Raw genomic sequence first — 23,537 nt, 5'->3', positions numbered from 1 at the left:
TGCTTTATTAACCATTAGGTGCTAGAGTTGTTAAGTATGGATAATAATGAAATAATTTAAGAAAACTGTGCTGTTGGTGGCTCAGTGACCATCTGATGTGGTTTGTTCTCAGATGAACAAGTTGAGGAAGGAAGTTTTGATGCAGAGGTTGAAGGAAGAAAAGAGGCAGACTGACTGAGTCACAGCCAGAAAGTGTTGATGACAGTTTTGATTTCTATTCACTGTTGCCCCCTCCCAATTAAAGTATGTCACAGTCGCAGCCAATTATTATCTAAAGCTGGTTAAAATTTAAGTTATGTTGTTTTAAGGTGTATTAAATACTTGTTCATGTGCTCCTTTTGATCTACGAGCACCCACCCCTCCACCGGTCTCTGCATGGCCCTGCTGAAACACAGTGTGGGTCGACAGAGCTCAATATTTTGTTGGGGTGTACTGGAACATATTTCCTCCACACCCTTCTCACCTTTTTAACCCCTGACCCATTTTCATGCCTGAGAATGAACATGGCAGTCTACAAGGACATCACCATTTTCATGATGATGATACACACTTGATACACAAAACAGCATATTATTTGCAATTAAGTTAACGCCACGAACTGTATGTAAAAACAAAAAACCAAGTCACTGCGCTAAATGCTAATGCTAGCTTGAACCCTATGCTAATGCTACAAAGTTTAGTGTGTGGTGATCACTCAGCACAAACTTTTAAAGACTAAAGCAAAATGGCATATCTAGTTAAGATAAGAAAGCAAAACTTACCCAGCAGTACCTGACACATATGTATTACAAAATGAGGCTGGAATGGGCACAGGCAGGGGAACTGGGCGGAGGCGCAGCATGTCACATGAGTGACACGACCGAACACTGCTAAATGCGTTCCAACTTTACATACAATACGAAAATATCACACATTGTAAATTTATGACGGAAACTATGGCGAATTTTATTCTCGTTCTCGTGTCATTAGATGACAACTGGCATCCATTTAGTTATGTTTTAGTCTCCCAAGACACGGTTTCAGCGCGTCATCGTCGTGAAAAAATTGTTCGTTGACGAAATATTTTCGTTATCGTCATTGTTGACGAAAACAACACTGCTGGTTGGGTATTTCCACCATTATATAAAACAAAGTTGAAAATATAAACCTTGTTTTGAGATGATGACCTTTACCTTAAAGAAAGAAGTAGACGCACTATACACAAACCACAGGTCAGAGACACAGAGGCACGGTCACGGTGACGTGCTGATTTAATAAACAGTGAATCGATTCGAGTTGAAACCTCAAAGGAGGGTGGAGGATTGGAGCTGTACTGTCCAGTCATCGATAAGCTGTCCTTTGCATAGTATTGATTATTGCTACCTTGAGTAACAGGACAGCCAGGCTCCTTCACCTTACGCAGTGGCGCACATCTGTTTTGCATCATAACCCTTGTCTGCATTGTAATGTAAAGCAGATCGCCTTTTGTAGATTTCCTTCTAAATCCTTCCGAATTGCCTCAGAAAAATAAACTTGACAGAAGCTTGTCTTAAGACTCAGTCCTTCCAAGCCCCTGTGTTACAACCATGGCAACGCTGGCACTGCCCTTTCCTTGAACAGAGGCGTCCATCTGCTCCACGGTACGAGCGGGTCAGATTAACGCCTTATCAGAACGGGCACCAGCTGTGGCGCCCTGAGTGCGATCGAGCAGACTCGTTGCTCTGAGCTATTTGCGCAAACGGATCCCCACATAGTGCAGTTTCAGTCATTTCTACCTTGTTTGGAATAGTGCTCTTTAGAGCTTCAAGTATAATTGTATACATTGTTATGCTAGGTTTCTACTTGGTGTTGTTCTGTCTCTCACCACAAGATGCTCCCCCTGACTTGGTGATTTCCTGTTTTACTTTGAAAGCACTCACTAAGGTTGTCTTGCTTCTTACCTTTTGTGCATTTTCTTGCACACATACAGTTCGTAGCCATGCATTCCAGGTATATCATGTTTGCAAGTGTATGATTTGTCTATGAGAATTTGAATCTTTGATTTGTTCCACAGTGCAATGGTTGGTGTTTTTAGGGGTAAGTTCCCTTGTTACAGTGTTCCAACATAATCCATCTCAATAATACATGATTATTTTGGTCACTACTGATCACTAAGATGTAGTGACCTTTGGAAATGAGTGGATTTTAGGCCTTGAAAGCGAGGATTTTACACAAGCTGGGAACACATTTGCATTTTGCTGTCTCTTTCACAGATCTAGCTTATCTGAGCGTTCCTCTTCTCTTCGGTTGACTAGCGACACTTTAGTTCCCTGTTGTTCAAATTCAACAGAAATTGACTGCTGCTTTCCGCATATGACTGTGTTTCTGCCGTCCTCTTTGTACGGTGACTTCAGACAAATCTCATGACTTGCATGCATGCTTGAGTTTTTACTGAATGATTGTTGCATCATAAACCTCAGTTTTATTTCACCAGCAACAAGTCAAAATCTCTTTCATCCTTCATCCATATTAATGCAACCCCGTTGGGTTATTGGCAATAGGAGGGACCATGTTTTGAGGGATGTAAACAGATTCTTCATCTGACTCATTTATGCGAGTTTGACATTGCGACAAATGCGTGTCAAGTGCCGGTTCCTCGGCAATGGCTCATTTACTTGCAATATTCCGGGGAGCATTGTGAGTTTTGTGTCGGTCTTTGTTTTTAATGTTCTCCTTATTGCCATGCGTACATATAGCTGTGGAGCTCTCACGATCATCTTTTTCTGTCCATGACCATCTTGTTTACGCTCTGTGCGTGGTCTAGCTTGTTAGTACTTCAAATCAACCACTTGGTTGCTTGCCACAACCTCCCGGGCATTACAGTAGGTGCTACACTCAGGTGCTCAGCAATTCGCTTGATTTAACTACAGCTGTCAGTGATGATAGAAAAACCCCGGGCCTTCTGTTGACTGCACACAACGCTTCAACTCTATATAACCTTACCATGGTGTTTGTTCCCCACTTTCTCCAAACAGCACTCTGTTGCTTCAGGGTCGAATGTGTCTGGGACTATGATGTCGAGCTACCAAGGACTAGACTGTGATGCTGGGGATGCGTCGGTCAGTAGTACTCAGTCTCATTTGATGGTTGTTTCCCGTGGCTGAATAAGGACACTGTAAGGCGTAGTAGTTGTGTGTAGAAACTGTTTTATTGGTTCAACAAACTTAGCTCCCCTCACTGCTCATTCACAGCCAACGTTTTTTCAAAGCAGAGTTCTCCATTTTGTCTGATTTGATTAAAGCTACCAAAAAGAATGGTCTTTGGCAATAGAATCTGATCATAGATCTGGTTTTCTTCCCTTTGGTGTGTTTTTCTTTTAGCTTCTGTCACCAAAGGTTTTGCTTCATGTAAGGATTTTTGGTCGAGAATAAGGACACTCCAGCATGCCTGACTTCCTTCTCCTCATTGCTTGTTTGTTTTTCTTTTCCCTAGCAGTCTAAAATTCCTGCCTGTTGCGGTGGTAAGCCATCAGTTGTGCACATTTTTGAAATCGGAAGTAAATAAAAATACTTTGTTCCCAGTTGTTGAGAGGTACTTGAGATTTTACTGTGTTTTCGTTGTTTTAAAGTTGAATGCAAACACAACTCTCACTGGAGTGGTTCAGTCGAATGTGAAGCGGTTGGGATAAAGATCAGCACCTCCAAATCCGAGACCATGGTCCTCAGTCGGAAAAGGGGGGCGTGCCGTCTTCGGGTCGGGGATGAGATTCTGCCCTAAGTGGAGGAGTTCAAGTATCTTGAGGTCTTGTTCACCAGTGAGGGTAGGAGGGAGCAGGACATTGACAGATGGATCGGTGCAGAGTCTGCAGTAATGCTAACTTTGCACTGGTCCGTAGTGGTGAAGAAGGAGCTGAGCCAAAAGGCGAAGCTCTCGATTTACCAGTCGATCTGCATTCCTACCCTCACCTATGGTCATGAGCTGTGGGTCGTGACCGAAAGAACAGGTTCCCGGATACAGGCGGTCGAAAAAGTTTAATCCGTAGGGCGTCTGGGCTGTCCCTTAGAGTGAGGTACTCCTCTGCGTTGAGAGAAGCCAGCTGAGGTGGCTCAGGCATCTTGTTCGGATGCCTCCTGGATGCCTCCCTGCAGAGGCATGTCCCACCGGCAGCAGGCCCGGGGACGACCCTAGATACGCTGGACTGTCTCTCGGCTGGCCTAGGAACGCCTTGGGATCCCGCCTGGAGGAGCTGGTTGAAGTGGCTAGGGAGAGGGAAGTCTGGGGTTCCCTGCTAAAGCTGCTGCCCTCGCGACCCGACCCCGGATCAAGCGGTAAATGATGGAATGATGCAAAAACACATACAGAATATTTTTTATATTAGTTCCTATTTTATAAAGAGGGTCCGGTCCTTTGTTTCACTCAGCGCTTTTTCTGATTTATCAGTGCAACACTGGGCCAATATGTAAAACGTAAGCGATGTCAGATTCCTAGAAAGCTAGTAAATCCTATAGTTTGGGTGGTTGTGTATAGTGGGTAAAGATCTCATTAAATCTCATCATCCTTTTGTCTGGCAAATAGCACAATCTGAGGAAAAAAGTTTTTTTGTAAAAAGTATGTAGCAACAGTGATCTGAAATTGTGCTGAGATATAAATCCATAAAATTTTACTGCAGCAGTAAAACTTGAAATCGTTACTTAAAAGGTTTTCTGGGGACAGTGAGTTTTCACATATGTGAGGGCACGTACTGCGGATGGATGCGCTCGTCGAACGCCAATGCATATTCATGCCTTCTATACAAACATCTGTGTGATATATGCAAATTCTCAGTGAGCCTTGGCAACTTCTTGAAGCTGTCCAGCAGTGCCTTTTTCTAAATTCCTCGTTAAGTCTTCTTTTCATTAATTGGGTAGCTTGTGGCCACCTAGGGCCGGGTTTTGTCACTGCTCATGCGTTCAAACTAATGCACACGCCACCTAATGCTGCCCGGCATCGTTGTCATGTCCCACTTTATCCTGCCTAACCTCTGCCCCTTGAATTAGCACTGGATTAGCCCTTTGCTCTTATGCATAATAGAACTGCATGTTCCCTATTTGCATATTTTCCACGCGTTATTGTGCCGAATTGTTATCCCCCGGGGAAAGGATGCGCTGAGCTGATAACACATGCAGATGCCCCCGAAAGATAGAATTCAACCTGCCAGATTGAATGTTTATAGCCATTACGTGCAGAAATGTTCACTTGGAAAACATGGTTACGTCAGTGGCAGTGACATTGACTAGACTGACAGCAAGTGGACAGTGAAATTCACAAGAATCATATCAGTCAATCACGCATTATGTAGGTGTGAAGTGGGAGTGAGTTCCGTGAGGAGGCGGCAGCAGCTGGATTCGCATGAATAAATGAGCAGATTCAGGAGATTGTGCAGCTCTAGTTAAGTCAGAATGAAATTGTGCTGTTTTGTGGATGTTCACATGAAACCTGGAAATGGGTAGAGTCCCGAAAACTAATGCAGGGTCATAGTTTTTCTGTCACAGTATGTCAGCAGACGTGCAGCGTTCAATCGCTGTTAGCTTATCTGGTAACTGCAATGCAGTGTTGTCATTTTTATTGTTGTGGATGAAATGTGAGACATGTCATACAAACACTCAACCGGTTTCTTCTTTTTTGTCACATGTGTCAACGTTGTGAGCTTCAGAAATAGTTCAAGTTCATGGCACAATCAGAGATAGTTGATTGCCCAAACTTCGACCACACACATACAGTGGGGCAAATAAGTATTTAGTCAACCACTAATTGTGCAAGTTCTCCCACTTGAAAATGTTAGAGAGGCCTGTAATTGTCAACATTGGTAAACCTCAACCATGAGACAGAACATGAAAAAAAAAAAAAAAAAAAAAAAAAAAAAAATCACATTGCTTGATTTTGAAAGAATTTATTTGCAAATCATGGTGGAAAATAAGTATTTGGTCAATAAGTTCATCTCAATACTTTGTTATGTAACCCTTGTTGGCAATAACTGAGGCCAAACGTTTTCTGTAACTCTTCACAAGTTTTTAGCACACTGTTGCTGGTATTTTGGCCCATTCCTCCATGCAGATCTCCTCAAGAGCAGTGATGTTTTGGGGCTGTCGTTGGGCAGCACTGACTTTCAGCTCCCTCCAAAGATTTTCTATGGGGTTGAGATCTGGAGACTGGCTAGGCCACTCCAGGACCTTGAAATGCTTCTTACGAAGCCACTCCTTTGTTGCCCTGGCTGTGTGTTTGGGATCGTTGTCATGCTGAAAGACCCAGCCACGTCTCATCTTCAATGCCCTTGTTGATGGAAGGAGATTTTCACTCAAAATCTCTCGATACATGACCCCATTCATTCTTTCCTTTACACAGATCAGTCGTCCTGGTACCTTTGCAGAAAAACAGCCCCAAAGCATGATGTTTCTACCCCCATGCTTCACAGTGGGTATGGTGTTCTTCGGATGCAATTCAGTATTCTTTCTCTTCCAAACACGAGAACCTGTGTTTCTACCAACAAGTTCTATTTTGGTTTCATCTGACCATAACACATTTTCCCAGTCCTCTTCTGGATCATCCAAATGCTCTCTTGCGAACCGCAGACGGGCCTGGACATGTACTTTCTTCAGCAGGGGGACACGTCTGGCAGTGCAGGATTTGAGTCCCTGGCGGCGCATTGTGTTACTGATAGTAGTCTTTGTTACTGTGGTCCCAGCTCTCTGTAGGTCATTCACTAGTTCCCCCCGTGTGGTTCTGGAATTTTTGCTCACCGTTATTGTTATCATTTTGACGCCACGGGGTGAGATCTTGCATGGAGCCCCAGATCGAGGGAGATTATCAGTGGTCTTGTATGTCTTCCTTTTTCTAATAATTGCTCCCACAGTTGATTTCTTTACACATAGCGTTTTACCGATTGCAGATTCAGTCGTCCCAGCCTGGTGCAGGTCTACAATTTTGTCTCTGGTGTCCTTCGACAGCTCTTTGGTCTTGGCCATCGTGGAGTTTGGAGTGTGACTGACTGAGTTTGTGGACAGGAGTCTTTTATACTGATAATGAGTTAAAACAGGTGCCATTAATACAGGTAACGAGTGGAGCCTCGTTAGACTTTATTAGACCTCGTTAGAAGAAGTTAGACCTCTTTGACAGACAGAAATCTTGCTTGTTTGGAAGTGAATAAATGCTTATTTTCCACAGTTATTTGGAATTAAATTCTTTAAAACTCAAACAATGTGATTTTCTGGTTTTTTTCCCACATTCTGTCTCTCATGGTTGAGGTTTACCCATGTTGAGAATTACAGGCCTCTCTAATCTTTTCAAGTAGGAGAACTTGCACAATTGGTGGTTGACTAAATACTTATTTGGCTCACTGTATAATGATTTGAAATTGTAACTATTTGGACAGGTATGACGTTTACCATTGTTGGAGCAAAAATATTTTCTGTCAGAGGATAATTTTTCAACAAAATCTTTCAGAGATAGCCAATAATTAGGCATTTTCTATCTTTAATCGGAACGGGGGTAAATGCTAAAATTGTGCATTATTTTCAATGGCAGATTTTGGTGAGCATTCAAGCGTTTGGTTGGTTGGTTGACCAGCCTATCTTAAACAATCAAGACTAGTCATAAATCTAACATCAACATGGTCACTTGAACCAGTGATGTAAGCTTTCGATCACTTTCCAAAGAAGCGGCGACGAAGAACCCTCCTCCAACGGGGAGTCTTATCAAAGCATCCAAACACGACAGTCAGACCTGTACACATAATGCAAGGAGATGAATGGTCTGCCCGCCACACAATAGCGCTAAATTAAATCACTGATGTAACACTAACCCGCCAACGGTCCTCCTCTTTCTCACAACGTCCTCACGCGCTTGCAAGAACCTCTTTGTTTTGCCGCCTAATATATTCTCGATATCACGTCCGAATCGAGCCGTTACGTATGGTCAATTTCAGTTCATTATGCGAATCAGCGTTGTCCCTGACCCAACTGAATAAAGAATTAGCTTTGTTGCTTTTCATGTTCTTGTCGCCTCGAAGCACTCTTGACCTGCCGAGGGGCTTACATGACAAAAACAAACAAAAAAGCAGATGCAGCATTGCCTTATATGGTGCTGGTGCATGAGATCAGGTGTTAGAATGAGCCTAAACGTATTATTTCCACTAGCAAGCTTCCTCTCAAATCTCTGCCATCCTGTGTCCCAGGTGCAGTGGGACACCTGCCCAATGTGGTTGACCTTACCGGTGTCTGTGCTACTCAGGTGTCATTGGTGAGCTGGCCAGTCTCTGACCTCAAAGATACTCTGTATACAGCTGTACCCGAGTTCAGTGGTCTCCAACCCGGTCCTCAAAGGCCTGCAGTGGGTGCAGGATTTCATTCCAACCAGACAAATGACAACACTTTTTCACCAATCTGGTGTTTTACAAGTGCAATCAGTTGATTGCAATCGGGTGCTCTGTTTGTTTTAGCAGAAACCTCATTGGTTCAACTATCTATGCTGGATCGGCAGGAACAAAAACTACCACCCGCAGTGGGCCTTTGAGGACCAGGTTGGAGACCACTGCCCTAGCTCACTGGTTAACTCAGTCATGTCTTTTCAGAGAATTTGTTTGACTTGACACATATTGAATTGTGTTCAATTTGTTCTTAGTCTTGAAAAAATTCTCAGATGATTTGGGTTTTAACACTGACTCAAATGAGGTTATAGGTCCGATTCCCTGTACTGGTGATCTTATCTAAGATAATGAACGCTCCGTTGCTCCTGAAACTGCATCATCAGTAGTAGGGTTGTTCCGATCATATTTTTTTGCTCCCGATCCGATCCCAATCGTTTTAGTTTGAGTATCTACCGATCCCGATATTTCTCGATCCGATTGCTGTTTTTTGCTCCCGATTCAATTCCAATCATTCCCGATCATTTTTCCCGATCATATACATTTTGGCAATGCATTAAGAAAAAAATGAATAAAACTCGGACAAATATATACATTCAACATACAGTACATAAGTACTGTATTTGTTTATTATGACAATAAATCCTCAAGATGGCATTTACATTATTAACATTCTTTCTGTGAGAGGGATCCACGGATTGAAAGACTTGTGACTTTGTATATTGTGACTAAATATTGCCATCTAGTGTATTTGTTGAGCTTTCAGTAAATGATACTGTAGCCATGCCCAAATGCATGATGGGAAGTGGAACCATGACTGTGCGTAGTGCTACCAATTGATATATCTTCTCTGCATTGGGAAATAACATAAGATGTTAAGAAAAAGATCAATTGCTACCTTGCTCTCCCACATTGCTTCCCATGATATTTCTAATCGTAGGGAGAGGGATTGTAAGGCTTTAGCCAATTAAAAAAAGGCTCCAAAGGCTGACAAATTTCACTCTACTCATTTTACGCTGCCTTTTATCTCTTTATATAGGTAAAACGGCGCCATTACAGATGGAGCGCGACAATGCGTGAGTGGGTCGTGCAGCGCATGCATTAATTGCGTTAAATATTTTAACGTGATATTTTTTTTTAAAATGCCGCCGTAATTGGGATAAATTTGTTAACCCTACCTTAAGCCTAAACTAAAGACTCTGGATGAGTGTGACATATTATGTCTGTAACGTTAAATACAATTAGAAAACAATTTAATAAAAAAAAAAATATATATTAAAAAAAGGCATGGCCGATATATTTTTGCCAATTCCGATACTTTGAAAATGACGTGATCGGACCCGATCGATCGGCATCGATCGGGACATCTCTAATCAGTAGGTAAATGAGGGTATAGTGTCAAAGCACTTTGAGTTCGCTGAAGGTAGAAAAGTTGTATAGAAATTCAAGTCCATAAAGTGCATAAACCGAAAATATCAGCTCCAATATTTGTGTCGTTGGCTTTGACTTGCACTCAATTCCACAGAAATCTTTATTTGTAATTGGTCACGCATCCTTTCACCACGTACTTCAGTCTTTGTGTCTTTTTAGCATTGGTCTAATTTTTCACCGATTCTTATTCTCTTGACTTGGTTCCAACCCCTCGAAGTCTTGACACAGGCTTAGTATTAACTTTATCCTCAACACTTTCTAAATCTTTGTCTTGACTTAGTCTCTAGTCTCAAAAACTCATATTTTTGACTTGGTCTCGTTTATAAATGTCTGCTTCATGACATCTCCACCTCATGGTCTTGACTTATTGTCATCGCCCTCTTGTTAGTGGTCCTGGCTTGGTCTTAAACATCATACCTGCAAAATCCTGGTCATGATATCGTTTCAACCTGCCTTGGTCCTGACTCAGTCTCAAACCCTGAAAGTCTTTATCTTGACATTGTCTCCAACTGCCTTCATCTTATTTTTGACATGGTCACAGTCTCTTCTTTAACAATCTGTTAAAGAAGCTTCAAATACTGACCAAGATCTGGTCCCAGTGCTTCAAAATCTCTGCCGGCCTTGGCCTTACATAGCCTTGACTGAGTCTCAGCTACCTATAAATTTTAGTCCCAACTCAATTTACAGTGGGGCAAATAAGTATTTAGTCAACCACCAATTGTGCAAGTTCTCCTAATTGAAAAGATTAGAGAGGCCTGTAATTGTCAACATGGGTAAACCTCAACCATGAGAGACAGAATGTGGAAAAAAAACCCAGAAAATCCCATTGTTTGATTTTTAAAGAATTTATGTCCAAATTAGAGTGGAAAATAAGTATTTGGTCACCTACAAACAAGCAGGATTTCTGGCTGTCAAAGAGGTCTAACTTCTTCTAACGAGGCTCCACTCGTTACCTGTATTAATGGCACCTGTTTTACCTCATTATTGGTATAAAAGACACCTGTTCACAACCCTCAGTCAGTCACACTCGAAACTCCACTATGGCCAAGACCAAAGAGCTGCTGAAGGACACCAGAGACAAAATTGTAGACCTGCACCAGGCTGGGAAGACTGAATCTGCAATAGTTTGGTGTAAAGAAATCAACTGTGTGAGCAATTATTAGAAAACGGAAGACATACAAGACCACTGATAATCTCCCTCGATCTGGGGCTCCATGCAAGATCTCACCCAGTGGCATCACAATGATAACGAGCGGTGAGCAAAAATCCCAGAACCGCACGGGGGGACCTAGTGAATGATCTACAGAGAGCTGGGACCACAGTAACAAAGGCTACTATCAGTAACACAATGCGCCGCCAGGGACTCAAATCCGTCCAGGCCCATCTGCGGTACGCTACAGAGCATTTGGATGATCCAGAAGAGGACTGGGAGAATGTGTTATGGTCAGATGAAACCAAAATAAAACTTTTTGGTAGAAACACAGGTTCTCGTGTTTGGAGGAGAAAGAATACTGAATTGCATCTGAAGAACACCATACCCACTGTGAAGCATGGGGGTGGAAACATCATTCTTTGGGGCTGTTTTTCTGCAAAGGGACCAGGACGACTGATCTATGTAAAGGAAAGAATGAATGGGGCCATGTATCGAGACATTTTGAGTGAAAATCTCCTTCCACCAGCAAGGGCATTGAAGATGAGACATGGTTGGGTCTTTCAGCATGACAATGATCCCAAACACACAGCCAGGGCAACAAAGGAGTGGCTTCGTAAGAAGCATTTCAAGGTCCTGGAGATGCCTAGCCAACGGCAGCCCCAAAACATCACTGCTCTAGAGAAGATCTGCATGGAGGAATGGGCCAAAATACCAGCAACAGTGTGTGAAAAACTTGTGAAGAGTTACAGAAAATGTTTGGCCTCTGTTATTGTCAACAAAGGGTACATAACAAAGTATTGAGATGAACTTATTGACCAAATACTTATTTTCCACCATGATTTGCAAATAAATTCTTTAAAAATCAAACAATGTGATTTTGTGGTTTTTTTTTCCACATTCTGTCTCTCATGGTTGAGGTTTACTCATGTTGACAATTACAGGCCTCGCTAATATTTTCAAGTGGGAGAACTTGCACAATTAGTGGTTGACTAAATACTTATTTGCCCCACTGTATGTAGCCTTGATTCCAACACTAACCAGGTACTTTTTTATTGGTAGCGCTTTGCACACATTACAGGTTATTTTCATAATCAGCATCTCTAGTGAGTATGATGTTTGTGTTTTTACGTTCTCAATCCTCCATGTTTTCAGCAGTTATCTTGCAGCATGTTTAATATAATTAGATACAAATATCTTACTTAGCTACTCACAATGGGGGACCCGGTCCACTTCACCGCAACATCGAAGACATCAGCGAGTGCAGCGGAGTACAACCCGGGTGCGTGAGAGTGGATGTGGATGGATTGATGGAGGGAGGGGCGCTGGAGGAGAGGAGAGAGAGTGGATGGTTGGGGGTTGGTGTGGCAGAGGCAATGTGGCGGGATTCTGCGTCCGACTGATGCGCATGCGCACAGAAAGGGAGAGCGAGAGATAGAGCGAGGGAGAGAAGGGGAGGGGGCAAGCGGAGGAGGAAGAGCCGAGCCGCGAAGAGACGCAGTGGGGCCACGGTCCGAGCACGTCGCCGCACTGACCGACCGACGCACCAGCATCTCTGCAGCTTCTTCCCTTTTCCCTCTTCCCTGTCTTTTTCTCTCTCCGCTTCATTTTTATCACTGATTGAAAAGAAGACTGTGCGGCTGAAGCCTTGCAGCATGGAGACCTCGCAGAAAAGCACGCACTAAAAACGTGAGATTTACCGGGTGGAGAGAGAGGAAGAGAGAGAGCGAGAGACTACGTGTGCATGTAAGTGGCCATTCTCCATCCTCAACCCCCGCCTTCTTCCATCTCCACTCATGCCCAACGTGTGCTCCCTTCCTTCCGCAGTGACAAAAATGAAGAAGTTCAACATCAGGAAGGTGTTGGACGGCTTGAAAGAGGCGTCCTCCTCCTCCTTATCCTCCCCCACCCCTTCCTCTTCCAACCCGTTGGTTCAAGTGGGTCCGCAGGAGAACCATCTGGTCCAGGAGCATCTCCAGTCCGAGCATTTCCAGCTCTGTAAGGTAAAACGGAAATTTGGGGTGGGGTGGGTGTCTCATCCCCATGTTACGGCCACCTGCTGTGTCAGCTTAGATCAAAACTCAGGGGCTATTTAAGAGTTAATGATGAAAATGGTTTCCTCAGTTTTACTGTTTGAGTTTTCCGTGTTTTCAAGAATTACACATCCGGCAAATTAAATGCAAGTTCCCATTGAAACACTACGTCGGGGCTCCCTTGTTCTTTCTGCGTTCACGTTTCGGCGTGCACGCGTTTTTGGCATGAACTGTCATATCAAAGGGGATGGGCCACGTTGATCCTCTCTTGCATAATCAGCTTGCTTTAGATTAGTGGAACGGTTGGGAATGGGATATCACTGGAACTGTGTGTGGAATGTGTGCCCCGTCTTTCTCCATTCTATCGGCACTTTACCCAACGTCATTGATCTGTTTCGGGGCGAGGACTGCTGAAGTGGGTTCTGTTAGGGAAATTACTGGGAGAAAGGTTTGCCCCCCCGTCCCTTTCTACAGCATTCACAATAACAAGCATGTGGATGGGGTTAATAATGCAGCACGCACCCTGCACGCTCTGTGCTTTTTTTCAGCCCCTCTCTGTGTCCTGTGGTGTGAAGTCAGAAGATGTGGTTGTTTACAGTATGCTTTGGGCATCATATGTGGTATCAGTGATGTGACAAATGTACGTAGACAAATGCTCAAATACTTGGTTGTGGAGGCCAGTTTTCTTGATGCCCTTAACTGAATTGCATTCACAGAATCTCGTCTTATTCAGGTTTTGAAAGCACTGTAATGACTTATATCCCTCTAGATCAGGGGTGTCGTGAAGGGCCGTTTGCCGGTGCAGGTTTTTGTCCCGACTGATCTAGCACAGACAGTTTGACCAATGAGGTTTCTCCTGAAACAAGCGCACCTAACTGCAATCAACTGATTACACTTGTAAGACACCCGATCGGTGGAAAGGTGTCTGATCAGGTGGATTGAAAACCTGCACCCACTGCAGCGCTTTGTGAATAGTTTGCCCACACCTGCTCTAGATCAAGGGTCTCAACCTTGTTTACCAAGGGCCTTTGGAGGGCCACCAACTTAACAAACTTCCAAATGATTTTGCATTTTAGTTTTAATCATTTACTGTATTTTTCGGACTACAAGTCGCACCTGAATATAAGTCGCACCAGCCATAAAATGCCCAACAAAGAGAAATAAAACATTTATAAGTCGCACCAGAGTCGCATTTTTGGGGGAAATGTACTTGATAAAATCCAACACATAGAACAGATGTCATCTCGAAAGGCAATTTAATATAAAAATACAGTAGAGAACAACATGCTGGATAAGTGTTGCCTGGCACGGCCGGACTGTTCTCCCTGTATTTTTCAAACACTTGAGAGAAAAGTCTGGGACCCAGCCCATTAACGGCCTTTCGAGCAGGTACAAAATCAATCGACAAATCAGATTTGTTTATTTGCGTGACGTGTTCTTAACGAGCAACGTCACTCTTGCGCGTCGGAAGTCGTCTCCACAACAACACAGATGGTGAACAGGAGAGCCGAGAATATGTTCCAATCCACGGTAAAATCAGTTTTAAATGACCAAAAACACATCGACACGAGTCATTGACAACAGTCTGTCTGTCTAACTTGACGGTCTGAACGTGACAAGTCGCATAGAAATGGACCATTTCAAATCCGATCTAGGTCACTTTCGTATGTGATTCAAATCCGATCTGGGCCACATTTTTCCAGAATGTCGCGGCGGTCTATACTGTCAAGTCTCCCAAATCGAAATTCATGCAGCAATTTCGTTATCATAGAGCAAGAAAGATGCTACGGTGGCGGTGCAGCTGTGCGTTATTAGCGCCTAGCTTGCATTGAACACGGCTTTTGGGAAAGGGACAGACAGTCATAAAAAAATAAAAATGGGTTGAAGATAAGCCTGAGAATGATCGGTTTTCTGTCTGCTAAAAAATGAGCAATATTTCAACATTGCTTACACGGCCGAGAGTCGGGGCAAACTACCCGTATGTGTGTGTGACATGCACGGACAGTGTGTGCATGCTATCGATCCATATAAACTTTGAATATAAGCCTAAACGGGCATTATTTATGTCTGTTATTTGTGTCCTCTTTTTGAAAAGCAAAATATGATATCCCTGGAATGATGGATGACAGCCAGCATGTGTGGCCATTTGTTTTGATGCCTTTGCGCATGCGGGTCTTCCTGCTCAGCGCGTGTCGCACTGCGAATTAGTGCGCATGCGTAATACTTGAATGGTCTCAATGGACAACGGCAGTCTGAACAGGCACGCCAAAAAAACACGTATGACAAAAAAATCGGATTTGTGCATTAAGACCTGTAGTATGAACCTAGCCTAAGTGTCCGATCGCGAGTGGAAAACAAACAACAACAACAACAACAGAAAAGATGATACGCACAGGCGTTGCCTCTGTAAAGATATTTTACAAGCATAAACAATAAACGCAGGTTCGCAGCCGTGTTTCTCTCTCGCTAACTCACCCACTCACTCAGACCTGCGTAGCTGACCGTCTTTTTCTATCGTGTGAGCGCTCTTCTTCGCGTAAACAAGTGTGAGTGCGCCTTCACGTGGGCGTGAAAGCGCCACAAACTAAAAGCATGCATTTCAATATAAAAAAAGACAATAATACAATCGAACACACATTGCCAAAGGCAGAACGCGAACGTGGCCATAGCTATTAAGTTATTCAGATAACTAAAGCATAAAGAACATGGTAACAAGTTTACCAAACCACCAGTGTCACTCCAAACGACCAAAGTAACCTGTGAAATGATATCATAATGTGTTAATAATTTCACACATAAGTTGCTCCTGAGTATAAGTCGCACCCCAGGCCAAACTATGAAAAAAAACTGCGACTTATACAGTGGAGCAAATAAGTATTTAGTCAACCACTAACTGTGCAAGTTCTCCAACTTGAAAATATTAGAGAGGCCTGTAATTGTCAACATGGGTAAACCTCAACCATAAGAGACAGAATGTGGAAGGAAAAAAAAAAAAACAGAAAATGACATTGTTTGATTTTTAAAGAATTTATTTGCAAATCATGGTGGAAAATAAGTATTTGGTCAATACCAAAAGTTCATCTCAATACTTTGTTATGTACCCTTTGTTGGCAATAACGGAGGCCAAACGTTTTCTGTAACTCTTCACAAGCTTTTCAAACACTGTTGCTGGTATTTTGGCCCATTCCTCCATGCAGATCTCCTCTAGAGCAGTGATGTTATGGGGCTGTCGTTGGGCAACACGGACTTTTAACTCCCTCCACAGATTTTGTATGGGGTTGAGATCTGGAGACTGGCTCGGCCACTCTAGGACCTCAAAAAGCTTCTTACAAAGCCACTCCTTTGTTGCCCTGGCTGTGTGTTTGGGATCATTGTCATGCTGAAAGACCCAGCCACATTTCATCTTCAATGCCCTTGCTGATGGAAGGAGATTTTCACTCAAAATCTCTCGATACATGGCCCCATTCATTCTTTCCTTTACACATATCAGTCGTCCTGGTCCTTTTGCAGAAAAACGGCCCCAAAGCATGATGTTTCCACCCCCATGCTTCACAGTGGGTATGGTGTTCTTCAGATGCAATTCAGTATTATTTCTCCTCTAAACACGAGAACTTGTGTTTCTCCCGAAAAGTTCAATTTTGGTTTCATCTGACCATAACACATTCTCCCAGTCCTCTTCTGGATCATCCAAATGCTCTCTAGCGAACCGCAGACGGGCCTGGACGTGTACTTTCTTCAGCAGGGGGACACGTCTGACAGTGCATGATTTGGGTCCCTGGCGGCGCATTGTGTTACTGATAGTATCCTTTGTTACTGTGGTCCCAGCTCTCTGTGGGTCATTCACTAGGTCCCCCTGTGTGGTTCTTGGATTTTTGCTCACCGTTCTTGTTATCATTTTGACGCCACGGGGTGAGATCTTGCATAGAGCCCTAGATCGAGGGAGATTATCAGTGGTCTTGTAAGTTCTTCCATTTTCTAATAATTGCTCCCACAGTTAATTTCTTTACACCAAGCGTTTTACCTATTGCAGATTCAGTCTTCCCAGCCTGGTGCAGGTTTACAATTTAGTCTCTGGTATCCTTCGACAGCTCTTTGGTCTTGGCCATAGTGGAGTTTGGAATGTGACTGACTGAGGGTTGTGGACAGGTGTCTTTTATACCGATAACGAGTTAAAACAGGTGCCATTAATACAGGTAACGAGTGGAGCCTCGTCAGACCTCGTTACAAGAAATTAAACCTCTTTGACAGCCAGAAATCTTGCTTGTTTGTAGGTGACCAAATACTTATTTTCCATTCTAATTTGGAAATAAATTCCTTACAAATCAAACAATGTGATTTTCTTTTTTTCTTTTTTTTTTTCCCCACATTCTGTCTCTCATGGTTGAGGTCGACCTATGCTGACAATTACAGGCCTCTCTAATCTTTTCAAGTAGGAGAACTTGCACAGTTTGTGGTTGACTAAATACTTATTTGTCCCACTGTAGTCCGAAAAATACGGTACTTAGTTTTTTTATGGTGTTTGTCAAAAAGTCAGTTAACAATGTTACTCACTTGGCTGAAACTTAATTCTGAAATAAATACATTACGTCACGCAGTTTCAGTCATGTCTTTCTTCAAGTATGCCCTGACGAAAAAGTGCGCAGACAATTTCTGGAAAAGTGGCAGAATATTCTGATAAACCTACTTGCAGCCCCTAGATAAAATGTTCGTGAGACCCATGTTTTGGTTAGTGGTGCACTCGATTCTCTTGCCTTCCAATGTCTTGCCTCATTCACATGCCCATTTGGCAACTACAAGAGGCCCTCATTTTACATAGAAGGTATTCCATGGAATCCACATTGATAAAGAGGTACATTATATTGTTTTGTCTCATTTCCAACAAATTGGCTATTTTCTCATTCCCCTCGTTCTCCTCTTCAATGAAGTTCATACACACATGCATATAAGCAATGTGAATGACTCTCTTTATGTGAATGGATTGCCAGATGTTTGCATTGTGTTTATACCTGAATGGACAGGTTGATGCTTACATTAGGTCTGAATGGACAGATGGATGTTTGCACTTTGAATGAATAAACTGCTGTTCGCATCCATGTAAATGGGCATACGGCATTATACAGTATCGCTGTATATTTGTGGATTGCTAGTCTGTTATTTGCCTTATGTAAGTGTGTGAATGAAAACGTGGGATGTATACTGTATGTGAATGACTAGTGAAGCTCCAAACTGCAATAACAAGCATTCCGTTTAATGTCTATCTCTCTACCCGTGAGAATCGCAACACCTGCCATTTCCTTTTGCAGGTAGGTGTACCTAATTCACACCAAAATGACGGCAGGTGTCTATGCTGCACCGGGTGCCTCTTACGTAACATCCTTTACCGTCTGCCACTGAGCAAACAAACACAGGCCTCTGCCAGATGACTGATGTCATAAAGCTACAGTTGCACACGTTCAGAGGAGCAGAGTAGGGTAAAACAACAAATCCAACCCCAAAAACAAAAAATCTCTGCATTTGCTGCAAATTTCCAATATCTTTAGACTTAATCACGACTATGTGGGAGGCGATGACAGAGCGAAAAGCAAGAAAAACGAGAGGATCCATGGAAGAGAAAATCTCAAAATAGGGCTGTGATTATAAAAGCGTCCTAAATTGTGAAGCCAAATCAGTGCGACTAAAAGTACAGGCATACAGGATATTTCTACCTATTATCATAACATGTTCGATCTGTACCACAGAATGAAAAACTCACTATATAGGTCATTATATAGGACTGTTTCTGAATTTTCCACTTCAAGTCCATCTGCTGTGTATGTTTACCTCAGCCAGGTGTGCGATATCATTTCCCAAAGTAACGATGCAGCTGTCAAATGCTAATTGAAACTCTGCCGTCTGTGCGCAGACGGTCCGTCATGGCTTCCCGTACCAGCCGTCGTCCATGGCGTTCGACCCCGTGCAGAAGATCCTGGCCATCGGCACTCAGAGCGGAGCACTCAGATTGTATCCTTTTTAAGTGGTCCTAGTTCTGCCTGGGGCTTCACATTTGGGGTCTCTGCATCACACTGGGAGCTGGTGGTGGGTAAGTGAACGTCCGCAGTGCAGTGTTCGCTCGGGTGTTACGGTAAATGCGGTTTTGGCTAGAGTTTGGTACTCCACATGACCACGCTTGTCACACAACTAACGAAAAACAAACAATGATTGATAGTGTGGTTTTCGTAGCGTTAGCCAAGTATCAGAATTCCAGGTACAAACCTTGATAGTTTCATTCATTATGTACATGTGAAATGACATATTGCTGTCAGCAATATGTGTGTAAGAAGACAGACTGATGTTTTCATTATGTGTGAAAGTGAAATTAAAATTATTTCTGTCAAAGTTGAAGATATAACTCTGGAGATTAGGTTTCAATTTTAATTTTGATAGCATTGACATATTTATAAGTATTGTCAAATATTGTGCATATACTGTAAGGCACATGCTTCAAACTGAAGGCCCGGGGCTACATCTGGCCCACCACATGATTTTTTTGTGGCACACGAAAGAAAATCATGTGCATCAAATTAAAAAGTTGAGACCTTGCAAGCATGTTTAGCCTGCCCAGAAGGAGGGATAAAAATGTCACTCAGTTTGTACGTCTTCTTCTTGTTCTTCTTGATAACAACACTACATAAAATCTTGCATTATCTGTGGATGGATCAGAATGAAATTGGGGAGGTACATTGATCCATAGGCCTCATAATATATTGACGGGACACGGGGCCGATTAATAGGGGGCCTATCTCCATCAAAGCTGACCGAGTAGAAACACAGGCAAAGAGCTTTTTACATTGAAAATTCTTGTGAATAAATGCTTAAATCCCTGTATTCTTTATAGGTATGGATGTAAAACTGTCTCAATTCTTGGTTAAAAGCAAAAAAACAGGGCAGTTAGCATTTATTTTACGTAAATATGTTGAATGTGTTGATAGTCTTTAAGCCACTGTGGCGCCGCCTTATCACCACAAAGGGCTTTATACGTTGAGAATTCATGTGAATAAGTGCGTAAATCCCTGAATTCTTTATAGATATGGACGTAAAACAGTCTTGATTCTTTGTTAATACTAGAAAACCCAGCAGAGGCCGACTTGGCCTTTCACGAGACAAACACTCCTAATATTCCCTAGCAATGGCCGATTTGGCCTCTCGTTCATGACTCATGTGATAGTTTGTGTCAGTTCAAGTCAAGCTACATTTATTTAATTACATTTATTTATGAAGTTTTACACATCTTTTAATTCACTTCTCCTACACTCCACACATAACGACAGAAAGAATGGTCCAAATGTGTACATTGTTTGAAGAAGAAAAAAAAGCGTTTTAGAACTGCAATTTGACTGTAAAGCAGGAATTGTGTCTATAGTTTAGAAGGACTGAATCAGGGGCATGGAGTATGGATTGTGGTCATTGTGTCTGAAGTTAATGTATGTCTAGTGGTTGCATTTTCATATGAACGGCTGTTGTCTGTCTGACAACGACTTGCCAATTCAAAAGCACTTGGGTCATTTTTGCCACCTCTGGGTTTTCCGGGGGAGAGGCCATATCGGCTATTGTTTGGGACTAGTAGGAGTACCAGAATTCTCTGGGACTTCTAGTGTTAAAAGAGCAAAGAACCAGGCAGTTAGCATTTATTTTATGTAAATATGTCGAATGTGCTGCTAGTCTTTCAGCCACTGTGGCGCCGCCTTATCACCACAAAGCGCTTTTTACAATGAAAATTCTTCTGAATAAATGCTTAAGTCCCTGAATTCTTTATAGATATGGATGTATGTACACAAAAAAAACAAACAGGCAATTAGCATTTATTTTACGTAAATATTGCGAATTATGACGCCAATGCCGTAGCGGTTAATCTCTCCCATTGATTTTTTTCACGTTTCAAAATGCATGCATGGTACGAAAATTATATATATATAATATTACTAGGGCTGTCAAAATTATCGCGTTAACGGGCGGTAATTCATTTTTTAAATTAATCACGTTAAAATATTTGACGCATTTAACACACATGCCCTGCTCAAACAGATTAAAATGACAGCACAGTGTCATTTCCACTTGTTACTTGTGTTTTTTTTGGTGTTTTGTCGCCCTCTGCTGGCGCTTGGGTGTGACTAATTTTATGGGTTTCAGCACCATGAGCATTGTGTAATTATTGAGATGGCGAGCTACTAGTTTATTTTTTGATTGAAAATTTTACGAACTTTATTAAAACGAAAACATTAAAAGGGGTTTTAATACAAAATTTCTATAACTTGTACTAACATTTATCTTTTAAGAACTACAAGTCTTTCTAGCCAATGGATCGCTTTAACAGAATGTTAATAATGTTAATGCCATCTTGTTGATTTATTGTTATAATAAACAAATACAGTACTTATGTACAGTATGTTGAACGTATGTATCCGTCTTGTGTCATATCTTTCCATTCCAACAATAATTTACAGTACAGAAAAATGTGGCATATTTTATAGATGGTTTGAATTGCGATTAATTACGATAAATTAATTTTTAAGCTGTGATTAACTCGATTCAAAATTTTAATCGTTTGACAGCCCTAAATAATACTTAACCTTGAATTCTCAAACAAATCACTCCTGAGACAATCCTTGTTTGTATGCAGTACAGCTTCCATACTTTTTCAACCTAAATCCGGCGTTAGATCGCTGCATGTTTTTGAGAATAGCTGCGACTGACTTTAACCGACTGAAGCGGAGTGTGGGACGGCCCCCTACTTGAAGGCATGGCACAGCGTCTGGGGAATGTGTCCCTTCATTATCATTATGAAGTCTATGATCGATCCTTGGTGACCAATTTTTAATTTTTTAATCTCGGGGCTGTATAATTCAATTAATTATTGGGGACTTATTTTTTTCCAGTAGGTTTCGAGCTAGCTAGTAAAGGGCATACATGCTTTTCGGGTGTGCGGGCTTATTGTTGCCTGTAGGTTCCAAGTTAGCCAGTAGAGGGCATGCATGGTCTTCTGTCTGGGCTGATGAGAAGCTCACTGAGAGAGCCTGATGGTCGTAGTTCTTTTGAACTAGCTTGATACCAATCCCATTATAAAATTGAAGGGTTTGTATTTGCTACTGATTTAGGGTTAGAGTGCTAGGTATGTATTTGTAATAATGAGGTTTTCATACATGAGTGAGAAACCATAAAATAGGTGTGGCCTGTGGACAAAAATTGGTTTGACACCCCTGGTATACAGTAAGTAAATATATATTATACAATGTTTAATATTGTTATGAACATTGAATCTTTAGGTTTTAACAATGTGAGAAAAAAAGGAAAAAAAAAACTGGAATGATCACTTGGTAGGATTTTGTTCATTTGAAAAGACGCGCATGTGTGCGTGGGCCAGTGTTGTGTAGGCTAATAATGTGATGCTATAGGAGTGATTAGCTTGCAGGCAAAAAAAAAACAAAAAAAACTTCTACTTACAGTACAGAGTATGTATGTATATGTATCTCAGAGTACACATGCCACAGAGCAGGGAAAAAAAGTTACAAAAAGTAATGGTGGAAAACAGCGACAACAGCTTGCAAACAAACGTCGCCGCGGGGAGTCGTTCAGCTTCAGAGGACGCCAGCGAGCTCGCCGCTGTCAGGCTGCTTTTACAGGTCCTCCGTGTGTTCCGTTGCCTGTCCAACAACCCTCGCCAGCTCATTAGCGTGACCGAGAGCCGTCGGCTTGGCCGTTCGCTCACTGGCAACCGTGGTTTTGACTCGAGCACACTCACCTCTGATGTGAAGGTTAGGAAATAAACCTATGTAGGGGGAGTGAACGGTGGTCAAACTGCTAGAGAGATCGTGTCAAGTCAAGTATATATATATACAGCCTTTAATTGCAAAAGTGTCAGAAACTGCAGTAAAAAGGCTGAAATTCAGATGTCGGGCGTAAGAGACATAACTGCGTATTAAGTGTAAATTTAACTAAATTTAAGTGAACATTTAAACATTTCTAGAGGGGTAGTTGCTCAATTTGCAAGATCAATCACGATTGTAAATTTTCATTGTTGCCCAGTCCTATGAGCAGTTGTTGTTTTTGGCAGCCATTTTGATTTCCGTCTTAGTCTTATGGGCAAAATGCTTATTAGTCTTAGTCAAATTTTAGTCATTTCAAAATGTGTTCGTCTAGTTTTAGTCAACGAAAACTCAGAAAAATTTTGTCCAGTTTTAGCCGGCCATTCTCGAAACATTTACGTCCACAAACTTCAAAGTTTTAGTCCATGAATAAATAAATAGTTTCCAACAATTACGAATGAACATGACAGACGAGCACATAACTGTAGAGTCTACAAGGACATCACCATGATAATACACACACAGCAGGAAAACAGCACATTATTTGCAATAAATTAAACTCACCCTGATGCCATGAACTGTATGTAAAGTGTTTTCCAAGATTATATGAAGACACACATTCACTGCGCTAAATGCTAATGCTAATTCTACTATGCTAACGCTACAATTTAGTTTAGTGTGTGCTTATCACTCAGTACAGACCTTTAAAGGCTAAATCAACATGGCGT

General features: G+C 42.1%; 1 protein-coding gene across 3 annotated transcripts in view; it reads left to right on the top strand.

Moving 5' to 3' along the window:
• Positions 1 to 12,402: 12,402 nt before the first annotated feature.
• The window catches only part of LOC130907329 (syntaxin-binding protein 5-like), a 172,269-nt gene continuing 161,134 nt past the window's right edge, over positions 12,403 to 23,537 (top strand). For 2 of the 3 annotated variants that reach the window (XM_057822271.1, XM_057822270.1), the window contains exons 1-3: positions 12,403 to 12,683; positions 12,765 to 12,940; positions 18,873 to 18,970. In XM_057822271.1, coding sequence (XP_057678254.1) covers positions 12,773 to 12,940; positions 18,873 to 18,970 — 266 coding nt within the window. In that variant the 5' untranslated portion in view covers positions 12,403 to 12,683; positions 12,765 to 12,772. Of the gene's footprint in view, positions 12,684 to 12,764; positions 12,941 to 18,872; positions 18,971 to 23,537 lie in introns of those variants that run through there. The other variant, XM_057822272.1, reaches the window with a different exon arrangement.

The sequence above is a fragment of the Corythoichthys intestinalis genome, chromosome 19 (assembly GCF_030265065.1).
Source record: "Corythoichthys intestinalis isolate RoL2023-P3 chromosome 19, ASM3026506v1, whole genome shotgun sequence".
NCBI classification, from domain to species: Eukaryota; Metazoa; Chordata; class Actinopteri; order Syngnathiformes; family Syngnathidae; genus Corythoichthys; species Corythoichthys intestinalis.
This window is presented reverse-complemented; position numbering and strand designations above follow the sequence as displayed.